The sequence below is a fragment of the Taurulus bubalis genome (genome assembly GCF_910589615.1).
Source record: "Taurulus bubalis genome assembly, chromosome: 8".
Lineage (NCBI taxonomy): Eukaryota > Metazoa > Chordata > Actinopteri > Perciformes > Cottidae > Taurulus > Taurulus bubalis.
The window spans coordinates 24,062,631-24,089,775 of record NC_136596.1 but is presented as its reverse complement, the minus strand read 5'-3'; the positions used below and the strand labels follow the sequence as shown (position 1 = coordinate 24,089,775).

General features: G+C 40.3%; 1 protein-coding gene across 1 annotated transcript; it reads left to right on the top strand.

The window, feature by feature from the left end:
* The first annotated feature begins 1,655 nt into the window (after positions 1–1,655).
* On the top strand, positions 1,656–26,328 carry ppil2 (peptidylprolyl isomerase (cyclophilin)-like 2). The gene is made up of 20 exons (XM_079221825.1): positions 1,656–1,783; positions 1,976–2,025; positions 2,357–2,402; positions 2,586–2,648; positions 2,859–2,910; positions 3,636–3,687; positions 4,023–4,114; positions 4,976–5,065; positions 5,165–5,240; positions 5,375–5,535; positions 8,922–8,997; positions 9,730–9,836; positions 13,572–13,661; positions 15,550–15,583; positions 19,317–19,434; positions 20,034–20,090; positions 21,286–21,358; positions 22,411–22,473; positions 23,071–23,213; positions 24,868–26,328. The coding sequence occupies exons 1-20, from the start codon at positions 1,752–1,754 to the stop codon at positions 24,968–24,970; spliced, it is 1,578 nt and encodes a 525-aa protein (XP_079077951.1). The 5' UTR covers positions 1,656–1,751; the 3' UTR covers positions 24,971–26,328.
* The last annotated feature ends 817 nt before the right edge of the window (positions 26,329–27,145 follow it).

Sequence of the window (27,145 nt, the reverse complement as noted above, 5' to 3'; positions counted from 1 at the left end):
TCTGCCTGATAGATTTTTTTTTTTTTTTAAAGAGAAAAAAGTGCCAAGAACAAGAACACTCTCTCACTTTGTTGTTCATTGCGCAACATGAAGTTTCCGTGTGAGAGCTGTGTCATCGCTGTTGTTTTGAAGTGCTGTGTTTTCGTCACAAGCCGTTGAAGTGCTCTGAGCGATGGGAGACATGACAGCCAGGTGTAACTCAGGTACGCAGGCAGCGTTGTTGCTCTGTGTTCTATTTTTTTTATAAGAAACACCTTATCTAGAGTTATAAGAGTTTTGTTTAATTCCTGCTAATGATGCGTCCACCTTTTTACTGTTTTTTTATTTCCTTATTCTTGTTTTTTTGGGGGGAAGGGGGTTGCTTTTCCCGAATATTGTGTCCGTGCTTCAGAGGACGTGTGATCAACGGGTGATCTGAATGTACCTTCCGCTCCTCGTCACTAACAGCCGGTTCACACCTCTAACCGCTTTTTGTTTCGCTCCCTTCCACTTGTTCGAAGAAGTAAATTATTCGCCATAATTATGAGCATAACTTCCGTGAATTAAATGCCAAGTCTAAAATAAACTCGTTGGAGGTTTATTTATTCTGCATGGTTGTGTTTGTCCAGGAAATGGTTTGGATGTAAAGCTTATAGAGTGAAATGTCGGTTTCATGGGAGAGAATGTAAAGAGGAATAATAGACATTTTAACATTGAAACCAGATTTAAAGGATTTACTATACCCCCAGTGTAGAGGATGATATTTCATATTTAATCATCATGACATTTGTTTTTATATATTTCCATTTGATTTGAATACCTTTATTTGCTATAATAAAGATATATTAATAAATACTACAGCTGTTTTCAGGGTAATGTGTACACTTAAAGATGAACAAGAAAACGAGACAAATACGTGTATGAATGTCAGATGATCGAAGACAACATTTAAAAAATCAGATAAAAACTTCAGTTTTCACAGTGGATTAATGAGGTATTCAAACGGTGTTGTTTTTATGATTAAGACAGAGCTGATCCTGGGAAGATGGAGTTAATGTGCAGGCACTAATAACGTTTTGGGGGTTTTGCTGGAGATGAAACTCTGAGGCTCAGTTTCAGGAAAAACTATCAAAAGAGCATTAATTAGACCAGGGCTGAACATGTGTTTTGAGTTTTGCTTTTTAAAGAAATGTGATGGGAAATTGATAAATGTATTAATTTAAAGGATCTTTTTAGTAGAATGCATGAAATGAAAAACAAAGGCAAGGCAAGAAGACAAGAGGACTCTGTTGTTCCAGACTATTTGGAGTATATGGACATGTTTCAGCTTAAAGGAGTTGGGATCAATTAGATTCAATTCAACTGTATTGTCCTGGTAAGTATTGAAGCAACAAGAGGCAGTTTGGAATATTGTCAGAAGTGCAAAAGTAGTAAAGGCTCGAGAAATATACAGAATAAATGGTAATATATACAATAAACATTAGTCATGAATATGTTAAGATATGTGCAGAAGTTGCAGTAGGGGTCCTTGTAAGACATTTTGGGTTTGCTAATAAAAAACAGGCCCAACGAGAGAAAAACAAATGTTGTTTACCCGATATTACAGCAGGAGGCAGCAGAGAGCTGCTATTATAAGTCATATGCCGTAAATGAAGGTGACGTAAAGAACGTAAACAGGAAGTGACCACAAGGCCAACGGGTGGTGTGTTGTTGACGTTAAGGTCCGTCGTTTTTTACCTCAATAATCTGTCAGATCCACACAAACAGCCAAAATGGGGAAACGACAGCACCAAAAGGACAAAATGTGAGTGTAGCTGTTGCCCTGGACCACTCACCGCGTGCTTGTTGTTGTTGTTAGCTTAGCTTAGCTAGCTAGCAGTGTTGCTAACGAGCTAGCTGGTTAATTTACATCTATTTATATCATTACTTTAGGTTTAACTTGATTTAAGGTCACTTACTTGTCTTTCCTCTTATTTATTTTTTTCCCACCTTCCAGGTACATCACATGTTCAGAGTACACACAGTTTTATGGAGGGAAGCGATCAGGTGAGTTGTATTTTATAAATCTCTAATTTAAATTGCAACGTGATCTGGTTGAAACAAAAGCCAGTAGTTAGTTATGTTAGTTATGAGGGTATCGTACACGTGTTGTCTTAATACCGTTACTTATTTATTTATATATATATATATATATATATATATATATATATATATATATTATTTTTTTGATTGACTGTATACTCTTACCTCGTACTGAAATAAGTACTCAGATATTTGACTTGAGTAGAAGTTTACAGTACTTGCAAGTACAAGTTCTGCATTCAAAATCTTACTTAAGTAAAAGCATAAAAGTATTTTATATTGTTTTGCTTTTCAGAAATCCCACAAGCAGACTTCAGACGGCTTCCCTTTGACCACTGCAGGTATGAAGAGATACAAGTTAGCTTTTAGACCAATAACAAAAAATCGCTCCGTGCTGTTCCACCAGTAGTGGAAGAGACAAGACAGCAATATGTTGAATAGATGGAGACACGTATGAGAATCTGACTGGACATGTAGTTTTGCTGAGCAATTGTTTGACACGTGTTTTGTCTGAAACATTTCAGCTTGTCCCTGCAGCCGTTTGAGTATCCTGTCTGTACTGATGAGGGAGTCGTCTTTGACCTGCTGTAAGTAGATGATTCCAATAGTCATGTCCAACAGTGTCCTACAGGGTTGTTATAGTTGTTGGTTGATATATCTGTCAGCTCAACTTTAGGCCAAATATGAGATGAGTATAACGGATGTTTGTTGTTGCAAACACTACCAAGCTCAAATGTGTTGTGATGCTATATTTGGACCTTAAATAAAGATTCCTTCCTTTGTACCTTGTGTTTCAGGAGCATTATGCCATGGATCAAGAGGTATGGCACCAATCCAATCTCCGGAGAGGTGAGCAAACGGCACGATGGTTTGAATAATAATCTTCATATTTTCGTTTTTAGTTTAGAACTTCTATGATAGTGAACAACAAAAAACATTCCTCTCATACAAAGAGAAGAAATGCATTGTAGATTTAGCTACGAGCTACTTGTCTTGGGCAGGTCTTCCTATGCAGAAGAAATGCTCGTTCAGCCCTCCCCTCTCCCTTAATGCTACCTGGGAGTAGTGCTGAAACAATTAATCATTTGAACTGAGAAATAAGCATCCACAACTTGGTTAAAGGGAAAAATGTGCCACCTACAGTATTTATGTACGTGTCCCAAACGAGTTGATGATAACTGTAGTCGATTGAAGCAATAAACTCCTCTGTGCGTGATATATTAACCCGGAGATCTGCTTGCGGAGCTGTGCCTACATGTACCAGGATGCACAGCCACATTTTAAGGGGTGGTTTTCCACCACTTAAAACTCATTGTTTGAGTAATTCATCTTAAACAAAAAATCTAAAAGATACACTAGTTTTCGAGGCCACACAACTTAATATTTACCACACGTATTTAATATGAGTTACTATAATTCAGGGTTCTTTGGAGCGCAGTCGTCAAACGGTTCGGTTATGTATTGATTCTTGAAAAGCTGAATATAATATATTGGGGGTTTTCTTTTTTCTTAAATTCATTTTTGGTCACATTATCTTTATGATTGCACACTAAGTTTGTCCTTCTTTCTCACAGAAACTGGAGGCGAAGTCCCTGATCAAACTTAACTTTGCCAAGAACAACGATGGTAAATAAATATGCATGTGTTCATTTCAATCTTATCCTGAAAAGATAACTGTAGAAACTAGTGAGTCATTACAGCGTCAGTTTCCTGATTCATTCTAATCACCAAAATCAGCCAGTAGTTTGGAATTAAAAGGTCAAAGCTGTGTTGATCTTACTGCACTGTTGTGTGTAAGAGTGGCTGGAAAAGTTGACTTAAGGAGTGTTAAAGGGTAATCTTTTTGAGGGGATAAGAGCAAATTAAAGCAAGTGGAGGGAGATGATGGGAGAGAGGTGCTATAACTCAGCAAGCAAGTTTTCAGATTGCTTGCTTCTCATTATCTTTTCATTTTCTTCCAGGAAAGTATCACTGCCCCGTTCTGTACAACATCTTCACAAATAATTCTCACTTCGTTGCCATCAAGGGCACCGGCAACGTATTTTCTAATGAGGTTGGTGAACTTGCACACTTTCCCTGCATTTGGTCCTCACACATACTTCTGTAACACAGATCAATGTCTGCAAATTCACACACACTCACACGTACGCACACAGATGTTATTGATCGGGTTCAGAGTGATATAGTGCAGATGCTCGGCCCACATGGTCTCACAAGACGCTGCCTTCCATCACACTAAATTGGTTTCTTACAAAACAATGTTTCTCCAAGCAAACGGAGGATCAATTTGACCACATACACTCCGCCTTTTAAAAAAAAATCTCCACCAGGAGGATCATGAGATTGCTGGCATTTTTGTGTCTGTAAATGAGCGGCGTGCACCCTTATTGCTGTCCACGGCTAATCTCGTGTTGCAGAAAATTGCATTTTATTTTCGGGGTGTCCAGTTATGGCTTCATGCTCAAGGCCTTCTCGTGGTTACGGTGGCTCACACTTTATCGTAACACCTTTTTATTCCCTGCTGATTCCTCACTCACTACTCTTAAGCGGCCAACAGACAATAGAGCCAACTTTTTGGTGTTTTGGACGGTGTGTTTTTAGCAAGATTGTATGAAGTGTCTTATATGTTGACTTCTAGGCGATTGCCTGCATTTATCGCAGCATGTTTTTGAAATTGAAGGAAGTTTGTTTTTTAACGCCCCTCCGTCTGAACGGAGAGTTAGCACAACTTGTGGGTTTGTATTCATTCAATCACACGGTACAGCAGTGGTCGCTGCAGACACACCATCACAACTAAACGAGCAGAAAGTATTGTCATATTTCAATTGAGCCACAATTATAATCGAGGAAATGATTAAATTAGTGTGTGCCAAGAGAGGCTTTTGTTTTCTTATATATTTCTGTTTCCACTCAGGCTGTTGAGCAACTCAACATCAAGACCAAAAGTTTCAAAGATCTGCTGACCGACGTGCCCTTCGCCAGGAAGGATATCATCGTACTTCAGGTGGGTTGTTGCTTTGTTCTGGTTTGCAAAAGTTGAAAGCGCATCATTTATGGAAAATGAACCTTTTCATAAATTCCTGGGGGTGTTTTGTCTTTGCAGGACCCCACACACCTGGATAAATTCAATGTTTCCAACTTCTTCCACGTAAAAAACAACCTGAAGGTGTTGGATCCTGGTGGGTTATGTGTTAATTAACTATTTGTAATTTGGGGGGAGGGGGGCTGCCTTTTGTCAAATTCTAATCAACTATGGTTGAACTTGTTTAAACCGCTTCCTTCCTCTTGCCCTCGTTTCTCTGGTTCGGTTCAGATGAGGAAAAGGCCAAGTTGCACCCGTCGTACCACTTAAAGACCACAAACATGGAGACCAGGGAGACCTTAGCTGAGCTGTACAAAGACTACAAGGGGGATGCGCTCCTGGCTTCCACCAACAAGGAGTCGGCAGTCAAGAAGACGGACAAGCTGAACGCTGTAAGCAAAAACACCCCGATGCTGACTTTATGTAAAACTGCAGTAGTCTTTCAAGAGAATGAGCGAGGGATATGAAAAGAAAAGTGAAGTAGGCCTCTCATTATTCCAGGCTCATGTTTTATTCTGTTCTGTTTTATTCCCTCACGGTAGAGACCATAAAGAAAATAGTCTTTGATATCTAAAAATCCCCTTCTGGTAATGGAAGTTGTGTATGTGGTAGAAGGAAACCTTACAAGGTTGCCAGAGTTTATCATGGTTCGATTCCCCAGTCTGCAAGATGCACATTGCTTAAACTTGGCTGTTTATTGACTTGGATACTTAGCATTTAAATGGATGTCTAATTAATACGTGTCTGGAAGAAAATAGGAGGCAACAAAGTCTGAACTTTGAGGCTTTAATCTCATGTTTACTGAAGAACCACAAGTTTCCGCTTAAGTGGAGGACCAAGTTCAGTCTCTGATAAATAATTATTTTATTTTATTCATGACAAAACAATCTGGTCTACGTGGCTTTCCCTGGAACTCTCCATCTTTCGTTGGTCGTGGAGATGTTAACGTGCTATTTTAGCAGCAGTTATGATTAAATCCATTGCTTTATTTTAGGACTATTTTAGGACGGCATAGAAGATCATTCTCGTAAAGATTTGTTTAAATGAAAGATGCTGAATTTACACTGCAATTACAATACGTGAGATGTATGAACATTTCCATCTGTGCATGAATAAAATAGATTTAAAAGAGAAGTATAAAAGTAAATATACTTGCAAAAAATTAATAGAATAATAATAATAATACATACAAGTAAAAGTGGTATTAACATATTACTGATGCAAAGCTTAGTTTACAAATAAGGAAAATGTATACATGGAAGTCAAGGTTATTTTTTATTGTACATTTCAGCAAGAAGGGAATTGAAGTGCTTAAAGAATACTGTGTGCAACTATACATACTTTAAAAGAGCACACGCTGTATTTGTTTTTTAATTTGGAAGTCTGTCGGCTTTTTTTTTTTTTTTGTTAAAGACATGATTTAATTTCATTTAATTCTTCAGTTGTGCTCCTGCAGCGTTTCAAAAGGGCGTTTGGTGAAGACGTGTCATTTCCACATTGTACACACGAGGGAGCCAAACACACAGTAATACATCGACAGTCTGACAAACAACTGCATCCAGAAACGGAACAAAGAACAGCTCAGTGCTGTGAGGAAGATGAATGATGCTTCACATCTTACCTTACAGGAGCCGAAGTCAATATATGTAAGACTTGGGCAGTAAGAACATGTCAAGGTGTGAAACATTAACCGGAGGGAGAAATTAAATAAACAAAGGCCTCTTTTGAATATGTAGCAAGTTTATATTCTTTATTTTAAAATCCCTTCTGGATACTATCTGTAATCTCCTCGCATGTCTGCTCTCTGTCGTCATCGTTCAGGTTTAACTGCAGGGAAACAAACAGATGTGCAACAAAAAAAGGTCATCTGCGACCACCGCGACTGTGTCCTTGAATAACCAGGGAGGATGCAGTCTGATTCATATTAAACCGCATCAGCGATTCTTATCAGCTCTCCTTCGCTGCTGCACCGCGTCTGGCTTTTTTTTTCTTTTTTTTTTTAAACGCCAGAGATGTTCCTCTGCTGCTCTCTGTCTCGAGTTCATAGTCGAGGTGATGCTCTGGCAGCATCTGATAGAAACGGGGAATGTAGGTCAGACGGAGCACACAAGGTAAAAAGAAGTCTGGGCTTTCATGCGCCTTCACAGGAACTAGAGCAGAAGAATGCTAAACCAGGACCGTGGAGTAGACGCAAGCTTTTAAAATCCATCTTCACGTCTCCGCTTTCATTTCCCTCCATTGAGTCCTCTAATCTCACCGCATTGTTAGTGGTATTTCTGGATGCCTTTTTATTACTGTCCAGCTATTCTACTGTAATTCAAGGCCACAGAGCCTGAAAGCATCTCCTTCTGAGATGGTATGACTCTACAAGTTGGCGTGTGCCGTCACTACAGGCTGTCTTGATTACTTCCACATAAGCATCCAGTCATCGTAGACGGTCTTCCCGAGGGGTTAACCCAGAAAACTGCAGCGGGAAAAAGACCACCCAGTGTGGCGCTTTTTGAGGTTCTCGTCTGAAAACTATGTAACAAAAAAAAAATGTTGACGATGGATGAACCACTTAGCGTGAATGTGGGCACCAGCCGAGTATGTGGAGGTCCTGTTGAAGTGCCTCTGAGCAGAGAACCTGATCTGATAAATGTACCAACAAGGGCTGCATGTGGTTTTATTTTTTAGAATTCATTCATCCATTTACAAATCTATTTATAAAATGTATTGAAATAGCAGAATCGTAGCAGAGTGCAGGCGTTGGGTTGAGAAAAAAAAAAAAGATAATCGGTTTGTAGTGATGAAAAGCAGCACATTCTCACACGAGAAGTTGAATCCGGTCAGTGGTTTGCATTTTTGTTTGACTTTTCGACTAATCTACTAAACTACGCAGACACTAAAACGCCGAAAACCATCAGTCCTAACTCGGGGTCACCTTACTGGCTTTGATGAGAGCTTCCAAGCACATCTCACCTCACACAGTAGAAGACCATGTTTTCAACGTAGATCACATGACGGGAACTGATCAAACTCCAGCCACTGAAGACGACCATGAGATGCGTTTGAAAGCTCCTGTGAACCTTCGGTTAGGTTCTTTAAAAAAAAATAAAAATTGGTCAAGCAACATTAAATACAATTCTTAAATATCTGCAGAGTTTGATTGTATTTCTCGTCATCGTCAATTGATCTGACTATTGACGATGAATTTGATATAAATAAAAAGGCAATATTGATATATCAATAAACACACCTCGAATCAAAATCTATTTTATAAAAAAAACACAGTTGACCAAAGTGCTGAACAAGCATAAGATGCAACAATAACAACAATGATAGTAAACGATGAACATCATGTGCACATAATGGCAGAAATGATACTCATTTTACATGATCGCGTAAATAATCCAGAGCCTCTTAAATTATTTCTGTTTCTTTCCGCTTTATCTCCTTTCCCAAAGACAGACAGACACACACACACACACACACACACACACTGGACATGATGTCGTCGTGACGCAGTGATGAGCTCGCTTTTTTAATTTGATTTAGTTATCTTGAATCCTTAGTTATCCTCCGATATAGAATCTGATATCGAGTTGGCTCTAATCTGACTTCTGCTGATGGCGATAAGATTTCTGCCTTTCGGAACACCTGACGAACATCCACACGTTCAACAACTTCTGAAGACAGACCTGACATCATAAAAGTATCCGTTAACGGGTGAAATAGTGTTTTTAAAAAGCAGTAAATGTGACATAAAAGCTGTTATTTCTGTCTCTTTTTCCTTCAGGCCCACTACTCTACAGGCAGAGTTTCCGCCTCCTTCACATCCACGGCCATGACCCCTGCAACAATACAAGTAGCAGGCAAGTAAACATTGATCTCACACACAAACTCAAGTAAAAACATCCATATTCCCAGCAGACGGAAGCGTTCACCGCTTCTTTCTGCAGCTGCTTTACTCGTTGTCGGTCCGGGGGAATAGGCCGGCCGTAGTCACGCCTGCTCTTTTGCTATCAAACGTGCGGCTTCATGATCGCACACGGACGAAAGTAGCTGCCGTCTTCTCCCGCCAGCCTCTGGGGAGGGCTCTGCTCTTACGCAACTGTTTAGGAGGTTCAGCAAACTACTGAAAGAAGAGGGCGATGTTTGGATTTAGTGACCCAGTTCAGGTTTCAGAAATATCTTATATTTTTATGGATGTGTGCCGAGTCGAAGAGTACAGAGCCGTGTTGTCTTTATATGGTGTTTATTTATATATATTGCAATGTGGGTTGTAGTGTTGAATGCGGGAAAGGATTTCTATTTAAGTAGCCAAGTCTTGATATGAGGTACTTTTTTTTTTTTTTTTTTTTAGCACTGTAACAACAGTAATTAAAAACAAAGCTATTTGGATTTAAAGATGGTTAATAGGAAAATAAAACTTGCATAAAGCTAAATAACAACCTGCTCTGCTGAGGATTTTAAAGGTTAGACATCTTACTGGCAGCAACATCCAGCGGAGACTCTCAAACAATCAAAGTCTCACGATAGTTCTTCAAATTAAGGCCATATAAAAAAAAAAAGCTGAATTTGTGTTTATTTTTTTTATCTCGTAGAAGCCATCGCGGACGACACTGTGCGTTACCGCTATGTGAAGAAGAAGGGCTACGTCCGCCTGCACACAAACAAGGGGGACCTGAACGTTGAGTTGCACTGTGATAAGGTAAACACACACACACACACACACACACACACGACATAACCCTTTTTTGTTGTATCGAGGTGGAAAAGTTGCCGGAGCCTTATTTTCTATGTGTCCCGCATTAGATTAAAAAAAAAGTCGAATATAAATGTTAATTATATTCGATTTATGAAATATAAGCGCAAATGGGATTGTGAAAATATATTAGGATTATGACCGTTTGATTATGTAAATTTGCTGATTAAACGTCGTGGAGATGACTCGATCGATCACGTGTCATCAAAGAAGATCGGAAACCAAAAGCCGTTGGTTTAAGGCAGGAGGGAGTGTTTCTGTAGCTGTGACTCTGAACTTCACTGGTTTATTTATGTATCCCCTCTTCTCAGTTCGTTGTTGTTTTTTTTTAATCAAAATTAAGATGTGTTTTTTCACGCCTAAAGATAGAACAATTTTACTTGTCAAAATAGCAAATATAATGTGTCTCCCCAACTCGAGAGAAGATGTAAAAAGAAACTCAACACAACGTCCCTCGTTACGGAGAAGACGGAGCCTTTGCAGTTCTTTTGAAAATCACCCGTCAGGTCTATATATAGTGTTGGAAGGAGGTTAGAAAAGTAGTATTTCTTTCAAGCCTTGTGCTGCGTTCACACCAAAAGCGTTGCGAGTAGATTGCATGCAAAGTCAATGCACAGAATGGTTGCAAACAATGCACATTTCTGGGGGCGGCGCGAATGACGCGAATTGCGAAAAATGTGCCTCATTCACAAGAGTTGAAATGTTCCTCTGGCGGAAATCTATTTTTACGGAGATAAGCCGCGCCCCCTTTCCGCCGCGACTGGCGCGAATTAACCACATAAAGTCGAGCGAGTAAACTCAGGCGAAAAAGGTGTGAGCGCAGCATTAGAAGCTGATATCATTTGTATTGACAAATATGTTGTAGATGTTTGAGATTAGCAAACCTGACCAGTAAAATATATAGTTTTATGAATGAGACCTGGTGTTTTTGACACTGAGGCTCAGATTCTGGCCTCAATGCTGATTTTAATGTACTGGTTTATACTTAGGTTAGGAGCAGCTGGTTAAATAGTGTTTGGGGTGACTCATCCAAACTCTTGCAGAGTCGGAGGTCCTAAGACCTCAGGTTGCCAAAAAAAAAAATTTGTGCCTCCTTTTTTAATTTTTTGAAGTCCAGGTTTGAGTTGCAGGAATGCATTTCTGCCTCGGTAACCAGGCGCTTCTTCATGCAACTTGGTTTTCATTGGCTTCTGCGCTGTCGAATCAGGATAATGAGGGGGAAAGTTGCAGCGGTTAGACAACCTGCCCTCTGTGCCCCTCGTCCTCCTCCCCTCGTCCTCCTCCTCCTCCCCAGTGGTTTCCACACAAGATTGCAGCTCTATTCGTGGCCTGCTGTTTATGAATTAATGAGTGCCGCTTCACTGTCACATACACTCTCTGTCACACGAATCCAGAAACCCACCGTCCCGTTGAGTTTGCTCCATTTGCTTTGGGTGTTTTTTAGTCGTTCCTGCCCTCGTTGTGAGGAGGGGGGATGACGTTAGTCACGGTCGATAGCTTTACCTGAGTGGGCTAGAACAGGATGACTGTCTAAAATTACATTTTTAGTCAACCAATGCGATTTCTAAATCCAACTAAAGATGTTCCAATTATTTTCTTTGAGTGTGAATCAAAATAACCGATTATACAAATTGTAAATTGACATGCAGGGAGAGGGGAAGAGACCAAAAGAGCTACCTAAATAATATAAAAACAAGTTCACATTCATACATATTTTATAATCATTACCTTGTGCAGTATTCTTTAGATGGTCTAATGATACATTTGGGTGAAAAATAACTAAACGGTCTATTAGGAAACTCGTTAAATGCACACAGTTCTGGCAGAAAATGGAAGATTAGTGGAATTATTGTAATAGGTTTTCTTTCCCTCACGGTCTTATCTTTGAGTTTGACTGCCGGGGGAAATACAGGAGCCAGCAAGCATATGTAAATTGGGAATTTTTTTTGACGTTCTGCATCAGCAAACATTGTTTCCACGCTGACAATTTTAGGCACCTCGACATGTGTCTGAATATGACACCAAAGAAGCATGCAGACGCGCTCCATTAACAACCACTACAGGGATAGAGATCTCTGACGGGGAAGATTCTGGCCAATTCTTTTTTTTTTAAAGGATTCAGATGAAAGCAGAAGACGAAGCTTGTATATTTTGACATGCATGCATGCATGCATTTTATAAATTCATGTCCAAGTAATTTCTGTGCCATTTTTAGATGTTTTTACATCTTCTTTTCCGTTGCAAAACAAATTCCATTTCATGTCTCAAACTGTTAAAAGATCCATTTGGATCCATTTCTTTCGTCTAGTGGTTTAAAAACAATAAGCCTCTTTGTACTGAAGTGCTTTGAAAATCTGGGATTTATAAGGGGGATGGGTTGAGTGAGGCAGAGCGTTGAACCCCGACAGCAAAATTGAGACGTGGCGGGAAATAATACCGGGGAAGCTCAGACAAACCCGTCGCACAGCAGCAAAAGGCCAATGAATAAAAATAGGCTTTTCACGAAAGGCATCTGGTGATTCTAGGAAACATCCACCAACGTTGCCAAGGGGGGGAAAAGTTAGTTTCTCACGCACACAGACGCACACAGACACACACAGAGGGAGAGAAGTGTTCCTCGTGGCTATTGATGCTAATAACAGTAGACCTGACTGGCGTCATTGTCAAAGCCACGCCTCCGGCTTCGGGCACAAATACCGGTTTGTTTCACACAGTGCCAGTCAGTCAATATTTTCTTATGACCCAGAATGCACCTTCAGCTAGAAGGAAAAAAACACGTCTGTTGTTGAAGTACAGCCTGCTAAGCCCGGCCTCTAGCTATATAGATACGTGAGGCTGCCTCCGGCAATGCGTGTGCGTGCGCGTGCGCGTGCGCGTGCGCGTGCGCGTGCGCGTGCGCACAGGTCACACAGAGTTACAAAAGTATGACTTTTTTTGTTTTGTTTTATGTGAATGCGAAGCTGTCAGCTCTCCCTGGAAGTTGAAATGCGACCGGCTTGTGTCGCTGTCCAATGTCTTCTGAGATTTGCATCTTTTTATGCAGCTCTGTGTGAAATATGAGATGATGATGATGATGATGATGATGAGTCATCAGTTGAACTACAAATCGGCACCAGCCTGTAGTTTATCAATGCATTTCCTGATATATTTGCAGGGGTTTAATATGCAGTAGATTCCTGTAAACTATATGAGCGAGACTGTACTGGGTATGAAGAAATGTCGGGATATTAACGCCTCTCGCCTTAATGTGGCCTTGTTTATCCCACATTTATTCCTGTGGTAGATTTTTTTCTTTCTTAAAGAGACGGGTGCTTAAACAGAGCATTTCAGACCATGTGAATACAGGTATATTCATTGAAGCATGTAAACCTGGTCTAGCAGAGACTCAAAGTACAAGTATGAACCATAAGTGAGCATGATATGTCCCCTTTAAAACAGTCAGAAAGACCAACCATGTTAAATAAATCAATATACCTCAACTTCTCTGCATCCTTGTTAGCTTGTTATGACTGTATTGTATGCATCACTGGGGAAAACAATGTTAAACTGCTATATGAGTTTTTTTTTTATTTTTTTATCAAAGGCACTCGTATAGAGCAGCAGATATATTGTTTTATCGTGATATCATTTTTATTGTCTGTGCTTTTCCTGAACAATATCTGCATGCTTTTTCTCCTCCAGGTTCCCAAAGCTGGAGAGAATTTCATCCGTCTGTGTAAAAAAGCCTACTATGATGGGACAGTCTTCCACAGGTCCATCAGGAATTTCATGGTAAGGACTTTGACCAGATAAAAATAAAATAAAAAAACACACCACACATCCACCAGTTTACCTAAAATGACTTTTTCGACCAAAACAAAGTGCCGTCTTTGAGCTTTTATTGTTGGATTTTGGCGGATTAGAATGCCGAAAGAACATGAAAGAAAAGGCATATCGGTGTCTTTCAGGACCTTCTCCTCGTCCATCAGAGAGACATCGGAAACGGAGATCTTTCGGATTTATCTGATAACCGATTAAGGAATATAATGTCTAACATGAGGATAAAGTACAATCCATACTGATATCAGCATCATGTTCATAAAGAAACGGAACGAACAGGAATGGAAACTCTTCTATGTATCTTTCTGGACCTTCGCTTCCTTCAAAGCGCAAACATCATTCTTGCAAATTTATGACTTTAGAATTTCAGAGAATATCAGAGTTATTTCTTGTGATATTGCCCCATCTAAGACATTTTATATTAAATTATTTGATTAAATTTGATGGAAAAAAAAAAAAAAAAATGTCACAAAAAAAATGTCACAAAAAATATCTTGTTTTTTTTAATTAGATTTGGGTGGGGTTATCTTCCTCCACATTTCTGTGTAAAAGTAGTCACTTTGTAGCTTTAACCCAAAATATAAATGCAATGCCAACACAATGTTTTTATATAGTTTTATCTTCTTCGTGTTCACTGGTTCAGAGGTGAGAAAATTCATCTTTTTCTTCAGACTGAATCTTCTGAACCCAGACTGAGAATTTGAAACGCACGCCTCTGATCAGCCGCTCGTCTTTGTATTTTCCGAGCAGCCTCTCTCATAATTAAAGTGTCTCTGAGTGGACATCTGGTCTCAAGGGGACCCTTACCTTTTTTATTTTGTATTCTATCCCGTGGTTTTCAGACACAGTGGCAAGCTGCGAATTGTTTATCCATAATTTCGCTGCCACTTACGGCTTCGACTTATTCTCCAAAGCTGAAAGGATGGGGGAGGTGTCCTTGGAGGAAATCATTTAAAAACAAAAACACTTTCTTTTTTTTAAAGCAGTTTGTTAACGGGAGCAGCATCCCTCCCTTGTACAGAGTGTACAGAACATCCTGAGATGATACTTAAAAAAGTGACAGTTAGATAAATAAATAAAAGAGAGAGGCTCATCAAGGCTGCTGTGCTTCAGGCTCAAACGCAGAAGAATTGTTCAACACGTCATGATGCAAATGTTTCCGCATTGTAGTGCAATCTTGCAGTTTCTTTAAACTTGCTGTCTCCATTCAGTCTGAGAACATAAAGACATTCATCAGCTTTGATTCATGTTTGCTGAAACAAACAACAACAGTTGATGTAGTTTGACATGGAAGTGAAAGAACTAGACCACTATTATTTTTGAGACCTTACGATTTTGAATAACAATTCAACCGTATCCCCAATGTAGAGTTTAATTATTTTTCCACATGTATTTCTTTAATTCTTTTTTTTCTTTATCCATTTGTTGTTGTTGCCTGCAGCCGTGTTGCAGCAGCATGTGGTCAGACAAACAATTTAAAATTAACAAAGTTAAAAAAGCCTGTTGACAGAAGTGAGTATTGTTCATTTTCCTTGTGTCTTCAAACTTCTCCTCGGTGGTCGAAACCCCCAAATGTATCTTTTTAAGCAAGAGGTCCAAAGAAATGCTCGGAGCAGCGCTCCACATGAACAAAAATAGGAAAAGTTGAGCCTGAACAAAGAACAATAGCGGCCTGTTTTCAGTCACCTCGACTACAAGGAACATGCCTCTTAAGTTGGCTGTGCGTCAGGAAATACTGTACGGTTAATAAAGACTATTCTATTCTAAGTGACAGGAGCAACTATTTTATGGTGCAGCCGCCACGTCAACCCAACCTCACAGACATTCTGCTTGTTTCCAGATTCAAGGAGGGGACCCCACTGGCACCGGCACAGGTACGACTAACGCCGCACTTAAAGCACATTTTGAACTGCGCACCACGTCTCTGTTGAATTATTAATAGTTCCTTTTTTGGAAAAGCTTTGCATAAATGCTGCTCTCAACCACTGAGATGCAAGTCAAGAGTGTTGCTAAATATAGTCTGTGAAGGCACATGGGAGCACAGACGCAGAAAGAAAAAGTGTGTGTGTGTGTGTGTGTGTGTGTGTGTGTGGGTGCGGGGTGAATACGACCAGCGTTCGGTGTAGTTTTTCCCTGTTTGTTTTTTTAAAAGGCCGCTCACTGTAATTGACTGCTAATGGCCTCATGCGGTTAATTTCCTGCCTCTGTGTCGTCCGTGCTGCTCTCAGAGTTTGCAGTACAAAGCGAGCCTTTGTGCCCGAGGGCGTCTCCGGAGGGCGTCTCCGAACGCGACGCAAAATGCGTCCGCCGTGACGGATTTATGAAGGTGCAGAATTTCTCCTCCTCAGTCGGACCGAACGACAGATGGACACGACTCGTGAACAGACCTTTAAAGTGGCTTTTGAAGATTTTGCTTCTAACAGTCCTGCACAACGCTGTAGTTACTCACATGTTATTTTGTGCATCAACAAGAACAATGGGGCTCATTCATTAACCGTTTTAAGAGGAAATTTCTTCTTAAAACCCAATTTTTTTTGAGGGGGGGTAAAAACTGAATCTACGCACACTTACGGTCTTTACACACCTATAAAGTCTATATAAACGAGGTGAAAAAGCAAAGTCACAAACTCTATGGCTCCTTTTAACCTTGGCAAAGGCAATGCAGACCAGATCCACTTCTTCCGCTCTTACCTTTCACAATAAAAGCCCTTCAGCCATAAACACTATGTGACTGTTTACCGGAAAGAACCTCAAAGTCACTCGAAGCATTTTGTTTTAAGGAAACTCAATAAAATATCTTACGGTAGCTTTAGGCTACACATCAGTTTAGGCCAATAGCATCCTGGTAGTTGATATTAATATTGACACTTTTTTTTTGGGTGGGGAGCAAAGTTACGTTTGGAGTCAAGTGCTCCACCGCTGCTTTGGGCATTCTTGCCTTAATTATCTTATCACTTTTCTTTATAATGTATGTGTATGCACACACCCCTCTGCAGTCTCATGCCCTTTTAATGGGCATTTGCAGGGTGATTGTCTGCTAATGGGATCAACTGGCACGTTAAAAAGAAAAAAACATTTTTCAAATGAGATTCATCATTATCAAAACACGGGTACGAAGGTTTCTGCGGTTCAAGAAGTTCTAATGGTCCAAAGCATTCTTTTGAATTTTTTTCCCCTCATTTTGTTGTTTTCATTCTGTATGTGTTTTTCTTCATTACTTGAGCAGAACAAAGCAGGGGAGACGCATTTAATCGTTTTTCTTTTGATAGCCTTCTTTTTGAAGAGGTAATCTGTCTGCTCTCATATCGTGATGAATACCAGATGCAGGAACACTGGACGGGGGAAGAAAAGAGCACATCATTTGGAGACAATCAATGATTTGAGTGTTTTTTTTGTTGTTTTTTTGCAGAGAATAAGAGGTAGCAAAATCAGACGTTGAGTCATGATGTGCTACCCTCTTAACACTTGAATTTATGAGATTCATGTGTCAAGAAAATCCTTGGAATATTGCCTGCACAGCCTGAGTGAATCCCTCTCTCACATCCGGCAGACTGCTCGCTGCAGCGTTGACACTTTCCTCTGGAAATTCAGTTGCAGCCTCATTTTAATCTAAAAAAAAAATGAGCTCACGTAAAATGCCCAAATAATGCAGCTGTCAGTCAGGGGAGGATTTTTTAATATTCCTGGTCAAAGTTCGAGTTCCTACTGTTACCCAGACACATTTTCAGTTTCTTCGCAATTTCTGCCATGGAATAGTCTTCATTTCTAAGAACAAGAATAGACTGCCGAGTTTCACACGAAAGTTCTCTTTTTCTGGCCATTTTGAGAGTATAATGGAACCCACAAATGTGATGCTCCAGATACTCAACCAGCTCAAAGGAAGGCCAGTTGTAAAGCTTCTCACCAGCATAACTGTTTTAAGCTGTGCTAACATAATTGCACAAGGGTTTTCAAGGGTTTTCTAATCATCCGTTAGTCTTCTATGCGATTAGCAAACACAATGTACCATTAGAACACTGGAGGGATAGTTGCTGGAAATGGGCTTTTATACACCTATGTAGATATTTCATTAAAAACCAGACGTTTCCACCTAGAATAGTCATTTACCGCATTAACAATGTATAGTGTATTTCTGATTAATTTAATGTTATCTTCATTGAAAAAAAACCCAGTGCTTTTCTTTTGAAAAATAAGGACATTTCTAAGTGACCCCAAACTTTTGAATGGTAGTGTATATATTTTTTTGTGAATGCATCTTGATTTTATTGGTCAACTCTTCGGTGAGAATTAATTTCCCTCCTCATCCTCCTCCCTCGCTCCGCCCGTCATTTATGACCCAGTCGTTCTCGAAAATGTCAGGCGTTGATAAATTATGCAAAGATGTCGGCGGGCATAGTTGACGGCTGCACAAAGCCTCTGAAGGGCTTGATTGGCTTCACACACAGCACATACAGTACTTTTTTTTTTTTTTTTTTCTTCTTCTTATGTGTGTGCGCACACACACACACACACACACACACACCGTTCCGTGCGACGTACACCAGCTGGCAGGACGGTGAACCACACCTCGGGGGCGACAAATCCTCTCCTCCTGTTGGGAGCCAATAAGCTCCTGCGGCGCGTGTTCCTGTACACCCGTCATGATGGTTCTTAATGATGGGAGTCGGTCTGAATTAATGATTCACAGCTGAGGTCTCCCAACATGGCTCCATGTTCAAGGGCAAACGGGTCTGGTGAAAATAGCCTTATTTCTGTGCGGCGTTTTGATTTCAATCGTACCGGCGGAGATGAAAATACATGTCGGTTTTCTCCAAACTTCATACATTTTATTGCGTTTTAATCGTATGTCGCAATAAAAACATTTTAATGATGTGCATTGGGGCGAAAAATGAAAAGCTACATGAACTCAATCTTTTTCGGTTTCGCTCCCCCAAAGTGTACTTGTTTTTTGTTTGGGATTTTCCTCTTTTTAAAAGAAAATGTCCTTCTCCTACCAGTAATGTAAAAGCAGTTCCTCCTAAGGACAGCGGTGTTCGTCCAACCAGAGTTTAACGCTTCCCTTCTTAACGAGGATGTCCGTGCATTAAAGGTTCCCTTGTGGACGTTTTTTCTCTAAACCACCACGTTGCATCCTTGAGGCCACGTTAAACACATTTATTTCCTCGTTAAACATTTGCAAAGCCTGTAACCTGCATTGTTTACATCAGCTTGTGTGTATTGCAGCATTCTGTTGGCGCGTCCACGTCGCGTCTTTTTTTGTCTGAAAAGGTCAGAGTGCAAACGTTACCAGATCCCCGTCACCTGCACAGCACAATGGAACGCAGCCATCGTTAATGTTTTCGTACCTGTGGTCTTCCTGCTTATCGCATGTCAAAATGTCTTCCGGTCAAAATGGTCGTTAGTCCTAACAAATATTTGAGCGTCACTTATAGAGACTCATCTCGTCTTCAACCGCAAAATCTTGCACGTTAACGATTTGGAGGGAAGTCAAGTGCTGAAACCCAGCAGCAATAAGTACTTTCCAGCAGAGATGTTTTCTCATATTTTCAAACAATTTGTTGTGTCTCTGTCTACTTTTGTATCTTTCCCACTTTCCGCTCTTCCCAGGAGGCGAGTCCTTCTGGGGGAAACCGTTCAAGGATGAGTTTAAGCAGAACCTGTCTCATACCGGTCGGGGCGTTCTCAGCATGGCAAACTCTGGGCCAAACACCAACAAGTCCCAGTTGTAAGTCTTTTTTATCTTTTATTTTAAAGCTTAAACTTTGAACCATCGTTTCTGTTCCAGACATAGTCAGCAGTGTTTTATTTTTTTGTTTTTTTATTAGCCCGAGGCCCCACAGGCGAGTAGGACATTTTGTTTTTACATTTTCGACTGCAGCGAGATGATCGTCTGTTTTCATGGAGTTCTTCTAAATACTCGTCCGTGAACCAGACTGTCGAACCCCCGCTGCAGTTAAGAGAGGTTTTCTAACACTCCCGCCTTTGTCCACAGGGGCCGCCAAAAGCAACACAAAATGAAAGTTCCCCGGAGCTGTAGCATTTATGTGATGTATTTCTTGACTTAGTCGTCAACAAAAGCTGCTTATAAATGTTTGCACGTGGTTCTTGTGAGAATAACCTGTAATGAGCTGTTTATACTTGTTCTTGATGGGTTTCCTGTGCATTTAGTAAAACTAAAGTAGTTGTGTAAACAGACTCCTGTAAAGGCAAAGCTCGCCTTTTGAGAGTTCTTGTTTCTTTATAATAACTTTTACATATTAATTGATTGAACATTAAAGTGTTTTAACGTGTTATACTAATGTCTTTGTTTCTGTTTTCTCTCAGCTTCATCACGTTCCGGTCGTGCACCTACCTCGACAGGAAGCACACCGTATTTGGAAGGTAAACCTTTTTTTTTTTTTTTTTTTTTTTACTGCGTTTTGTTAATCTCTTTAACAAGGCAGGTGATTTTGAAAGGTGACGATCCTGACGGACACTAAGGGCCATTTACACAACGGTCGGGTCATTGCCACATGTTCTTTTGTAGCTGTGCTTTTTTTCTCTTCTTCTTTATCTTTCTTGTCTCCTCGCTCTCAGTCTCATGTTGTGTGTGTGTGTGTGTGTGTGTGTGTGTGTGTGTGTGTGTGTGTGTGTGTGTGTGTGTGTGTAAAGGCTTGTCTTTTCTGGCTGCTGTCTAAAAATATTCAGATGGCTTTTAGCTGACGGAGTCTTCACGTGGTCCCCACACGTAAAGAGCTCCTGCTTCAACCTCCGCGTCCATCTTTTTATTATTTCTAGACGCTAGTCTTTGCACATTTAATGGGCCTGGCGGTGTCCGTCCCCTTAACCCTGTCTATACTTAACATTTGTGGACTCTTCTACAGAGGAAAGGTTTTTCTGAAATGCATTTTTTTCCCATCCATATTGCAGACCACCATTTTCCAGTTTAACGCAAGGTGATCATGGTGATAAGTTACAAGTGAAAGCTTTTTGTGGAAACACTGATTTTGGTTCTGACCGATCTGGAAGCTGCTTGGAACGATTGCCAGATCACTTCAGTGATCAAGTGAATGAGAAAGAGGCTGACGGTGGGCGTTTTTTAGACAAAAACGAGTGTGGGGGAGCACCTCTGTTCAACTGAACATGTGGAAGCTTCCACATGTGGCTTGCCTTGAGAAGAATCCGCTGCTAGCTGGTGGGTGTACAGTTTGTGTGTCCTCTTCGTCCAGGAGCAGCTGGATAAAGACCCGGCAGTTAGAAGAGCAACTTCTCTAAAGTGCTCGGCAGCAGGGGAGTCGCTCACGGATTCGCCTCTTGGCCCTCGCCATTTGACAGACTCTATATCTTCCCTGTGCTGTGTTTACACCATGAGGCCAGTGTGCCGATAACAAAGACTATAAACATTTTCTTTTTGCAGCAACTCGTGTTCACTGTCGTCTGAGGGATATAATGAGGTCTGCACACATGCCCAAGCCGCTGACGGATATGCTTTTATTACGTGAAAACTAAAACGTTGTAGTCTCTTTTGCGCTCACGTAGATGTTTGAAGGACTTGTCATGAAGTACATTTTGTGTTTTTTCTTTTTTCTTTTTGCAGGATTGTTGGTGGATTTGAGGCCCTCACAGCCATGGAGAACGTGGAGAGCGATCCCATATCAGACAAACCAAAGGTAGAAATTAGTGATGTTTAAGGTCCAGATTTTACTCTGAAACGCTTGAGAGTAGAAATATCGCGTCACAGGGTTTTCATGGGGTAAATTACAAAGTGTTGCGTCATTATTCTAAATTTTCAATAAGCTGTAAAAGCAATGTATACAATTACATTATTTTTCAGAAGAACTCCAAATACATATTCGTCAGAGTGCCCATAACTAAAGTCCACTTTCCCTAAATACAAATGCTGTGTGGTACTTTTCCGTATTAAATACAGCCTCCAGTGCATCTCTGACCAGTCTTATTAATGAACGTTTAAAATACATCCAAGTGATTGGCATCCTTGCTCCCACACAGTCTCCAACACTTTGAATTCTCTCCTGTAAAAAGTGTGTTTTCTGCTTTTGGGTAATACAAAAAAAGAAGCTTTTAGACCCTTCCATCCAAAATGTTCTCCATGTATGCGAGTTGGTGCGCAATACCTCGCAATAAAACGTCACAATACCTGAACATCCCTCCTTTTGAAATCTCAAAGTTACCTTCGTTTTCCCATTAATTCTTTTTAAACCTATTCTGTGGAATGAGATTCGTACAGTCTGGACATAATACTATTGTTAAACTCTGAATATGCTCCTCCTTTCAGCTCCGTATCTCTGTATCTAATGGGTCATTTCTTAACAACCTGCACAAAATGGTGACGCCATTGTAGATATTTATAAAAGTTTTGCTTTTCCAGAGCATACTTTTCTTTCAGAGTTCATGTTGTTATTCCTTTGTCTATTCAGTTTTGAAACCCAGGGTCCAATTGATTAGGCTTAAACTCTGTGGGGGGAAAAAGTTGCGTTGCTATTTCATTGTGTAATATTCACATTCTGTGTAAAAGTACTTGTGACAAAAGCAACCATTTGTAAAGCTAAAAAATGACATGTATTTAACCTGTAAGCTTTTTATTTCTAGATTATTTGTATGTGATGTGTCAGAGAGTCATATCTTTATCACAGATAATTTAATGGCAACCAGCACAAGGACACATGGTAGATCTAATTTGAGTGGTTCTTCTGTTTGACAGTCGGAGATCAAGATTATAACGGCAACTGTGTTCGTGGACCCGTACGAAGAAGCTGACGCTCAGGTCTGTATCGCTCTGTCTGTCTGCACACACGTTCAATACTGACTTAAAGATACGACGGCTCCTTTTTTACATACAATGAAGTGTGTGACGTATTTACACAGCGACGCACTTCATTGTTGAGGCTCTGCACATCTGAAGTGTGAAGCCATTTCTGCACAGTGAAGGTCAAACATCAAAGTACAGTAAGAATAAGGAGAAGACATTTCTGCCTCCAGATAAAAATACAATCAAAGCAAATAGTTCTCCCCTATAAGTCCAATATTTCCTTATAGATATTGATTTTCAGATGTTGCCCACAGCGGTGGTTTAAAGTAGGAGATATTAAAGAGCTATCTGAGTACAAATTTTTTGTACAGCAATTTTTTGTGTCTCAGTTTTTATATCATCTTGTCGCTGAACACAGGCCCTTTGTTTTGTTATATATATATATATATAATTTGTGCAGCCGGAAAATCTGGGCCTAGTTAATGCCTTAAAATTAAAGCTGGAGGTCAGCACTTTACCTTCCATAGGCATTGTTTGATGGTCCACCTGGAGCAAGAGGTCCTCTGAGCTGGCCTGGAGCTGTCCGGGACTTATGTGACTCGTGTTTTTCAGATTGCGGCGGAGCGAGAAAAGGATCTGCAGAAGGATGAGGAGGAGAAGCAGCTGACCACCGTCGCCCAGCAGAAGGCTAAGGAGGAGCAGGCGCCAAAAACCTTCAAAGCGGGTGTGGGGAAATACATCAACCCTGCCACGAAGTAAGGACATGCGCGCACACGCACAAAAAAAAGCACAAAACGGAAGAATATTTATTCCACTTTCCGGGCAGAATTTGGATAAGAACAAAGTTAACCAGGCCTCTGTGAGCCTCTCGACGAACAGGATCGTAAGGAATGGAAGATAAAACACGATTATATAGCGACACAGAACGAGCAGAAACATAATGTGCAAAGTTTCCAATTACGTAGAAGATTACCCATCTCCCTCAGAGGGATAATTTAGGTTTATTATCCAGACCATTTTCACTGGGTTTGGGTATATTGAGTTGTTTTTATGCGTTATTGCAACATATTTCATTTTTGTTAGTTTCTTTTAGTTTGTATCTAACGACAATTATTTTGGGCATTGTTGGCATAATATTTAGAACAACTTCCACTTTTACTTGAAATTTACTGTTCAAAATAATCTCAGAGAAATATGAAATACGATAAAGGGATTGAAACCTTAAGACCTTGCCTCTTTGCCCCATTAAATCCCTCAAAGGGTTTTATTCATTTACTTGGATAGAATCTCTTCAGTAAGGAGAAAAGATAAATAAAGACGTTACATCTAAGACACTTTCCACAAACCCTGAAGCATTTTGTGCCAATATTGAAATGACATGTCATTATGCAAAATGAAGGTGCATCAGCTAAACTAAAGATGTGCTTGAAGAGGTAATCATGCTCTTGATTTGTCTCTCTGTGATGGTGTTGTATTACTCATCTTATCCTTCCGTCATCATGTTCACATATTTAGGTTTATGCAGAGCATGTCTGAACTAATGCGCCCAAATAACAGCCCGTCTGACAGTTACATGTAAAAGTGGCATGTAGGGTGTTCCAGCGGCCAATAATAGGGTTGTTGTTTTTTTGGGGGGAGAAAATATTTGTTTCATAAGTGCATTTATTATAGTGGCAATCTTTTATGATTTCAGTCCCTGTTGAATCGGGTGAAAACATAATCATTTCACAGTCTGGGGGCTTTTTGTTGATGCATGAGCTTCAGGGTTTTCACAATTGTGTGTATTGTAAATTATTTATGTGGGTTTACAATTAATAAAAACTGACGCAGCATTTATTTCCCTCCCGTAATGTCGCCACAGACACCCAGTCTGTAAAACTGCATACAAGTAAATATTGCAATACTTTTCATCAGTCGGCCATTGGCTCAATCCCCATCGATAGACCCAACAGACATTCATTTAAATGAAAATTTCGATAAAAGATTAACCGTATCTATCGTGATTCATTGCGCAGCAGTCACAGTGCAAAGTTGGCAGAGTGCAAATATGCAATAAAAGAACATCAATAAGGAGACAAACGTGCACGACACCAGTAATATAACCAGGTTAGCGGTAAGGGCCGGAGACGGGTTTGAGAAGTGCCGTACAGCTTGTTTTTATTTCCAGGATGATTCTGATCAATAGAGAAATACAGGAGGGAATGGCAAACATCATAACCAGCGGATGATCAATAATGAATCGCGTGTTTGTATCTGAAGGAAAAGAGGGCTGTATACAAAGGCATGAACAACATAGTTTACAAAGAGGGAAAACATTTATGTGAAATAAAAGGAAGGTAAAAGAAAATAATTTTAAAGCGCTCCCTGATATAATATTCCTCTTTCTTTTCTTTTCTTTTTTTCCTTTAGAAAACGTCCGGTCGCTGAAGACGACAGCGGGCCGTCCACCAGCGGAGTGGCGCCCAAGAAGTCCAAAGGCAAGAGCAGCTTCGGAGACTTCAGCGCCTGGTAGCAGCGACGCAATCGGCATTTACCAGTCTGTGTTTTCACTGGTCGGGTTTGAGCGTGAGCAAATTTAATTCCATTCCTACACGTGTCTATCGTCTCTGTAGTGTTGTGAAACGATTAAAGTTACTTTTTACAAAAAAAAAAACGAATAGCGTCATATTCTTATTTTCTACGTCTCGATTATTTAACGGCGCTGTATTGAGAGTTAAAGGTTTCGGCACTTGTTGAGAGAAAACTGTGTAATTAATCTCATCTTCGTCATCCAAGACGAGGTCTAATCAATATTTGGGGCTAAAACCATCCGATCGATATCTTTTTGCCCTGGACGGTTTAATCAATGCGTGGTCCAGGATGCTCTAATCAGTATTTGTGAGCGTAATTAACTCCCGACGTCAGGCTGTGTTCATTTTCTGGGGAAGAATTGACGACATGCAGACGTTTCTACTTTGGCTCCACTCCTAACAGTTTTTAATGGATTTGCTGGACAGGTTTCCATAATCATTCAGCACAGGGCTCCACGGAGGGAGTTAGTTATCGCTTCAAAGGCAAGGTGGCCCACACATGCACCAAAGAATAAATAAAAGATGACTCTGGAGCGTGGTCACTTAGATTTATCCACACTGGTGGTCTGATTATTTTAGGACTCACTCTGATTCTTCTCACCTACCAAAAACAGTTAGATTTCATTTTTACCTTTTTATTGTGCTTCCACAATAAGTCCCCAAAAAAAATAAAAGGCATATTATAAATGTTTTCCGTCTCGTTCGACATCTCTGAGCTGAACAAAATATAAAAACTACTTGAATTCTTATTCTTATAAGACCAACAAAGGAATAAATGACACTATTGTTGTTTACTGTGCTGTGCAGTAATAATGGGTGTTGTTGTTGCATTGGATTGTTGTCCTGTTTTCTACAGCCATTTATAGATTTATTGTCATGTCTGTATTGAATTGGCATCATGGCATTTAAAAAATAATCTACTCTGTTTTTGTTTCTTTCATAGCCTTAGACTGCCATTGTTTTTGCAACTTAAGTTAAATAAAAAATGAAAAACTGCAGGCATTTACACAAAGAAAATGTTCACTGGGTAAACTAAAGGGTAGAAAAAATGATTGTTTCTGATGGGCAATTTTGAAGCTTTGAATTTATTCTTGCAGCGATCCAAAGACGTAAATACCTGAATTCGAGAGACAGCTTTTGTTTTGGATGTAAAAATAAACACCAGCTTACAACCAATGCGGTCTTTCCGCCACACCTCTCTGTAATGAGTATATAAATGTCGATATTGCCAATATCAAGCAGTATTTTGTCTTATTGTCCAGCAAAACTGTGGCCCTGTTTTAGACACAAATAAAGAAACTGCAACCTTTTTATTGGAAATGTGTTTGTTGACGAGACAGATGTAGACCTCTCAATCAAGGCAAACATACGGGCTTTTTTCTTTCCTTCCATGTGCCATTCGGAGCAGAAGTCCTCTTTCTAGGCGGTCTAAACCCAATGGGTGGTGTGCTTGCAGAGTGCTTTGAAAAGTAGTCTCAACAGTATATCTGTTTAATTTGGTTGAGTGGTTTGTTTTTTAGTTTTCTCCCCATGGTATCATAAAAAATAACATCTAAAATGGCCATGAAGTACATTTTCGCATCTCTTTCTTGCCTCTAAGCCGCTGTTCAGAGCAGCAAATGTAAAAGCTTTCATGGTCTGAGACGGGCACGTAATTGCAGGAAGCTGTGTGGGATCGTTCCTTCTAGGTGGTGGTGGTATTGGTGATGGCACCCTTGTGCCACATAACCAAGCGTCCAATAAATTATGTGTTATCGGCCCTAATGCCGCTCCACTCGGGCCTCATCATTTAGCCGCGCTCTTGGCAGCGGTGGCCGAGCGTTGGGCCTTCACCGGACTGAGTGTGCCCTTCAGCGTCCTCCGTGTGGCAGTGTGGGATGAAGCTTTGTAAATACGGGAGGTGCGGAAATGAAGTCCCAAACTACAGTTCCAAGACCTACACACGATTATCCTTTTCCACGCCACGGAGGGGTATCACTGAGCCGCAGTGTCATTCGTTTCCACAACTGTCCAGTCGGCTACGAAGTGTGAAATTAATTCCAGCAGGCTTGTAAGGCCATAATTTAATGAATAATTGAGGTCTGTGGTTCTTAAAAGCATTAGATGGGAAGGACTTG

What these genes read in the sequence shown, in the direction of transcription:
- ppil2 (XM_079221825.1), top strand. Translation starts at nt 1,752, where the DNA reads ATGGGGAAACGACAGCACCAAAAGGACAAAAT. An exon ending in CAGCACCAAAAGGACAAAAT is followed by an intron (nt 1,784 to 1,975) that starts GTGAGTGTAGCT and finishes CCCACCTTCCAG; the next exon opens with GTACATCACATGTTCAGAGT. An exon ending in CTTCCCTTTGACCACTGCAG is followed by an intron (nt 2,403 to 2,585) that starts GTATGAAGAGAT and finishes GAAACATTTCAG; the next exon opens with CTTGTCCCTGCAGCCGTTTG.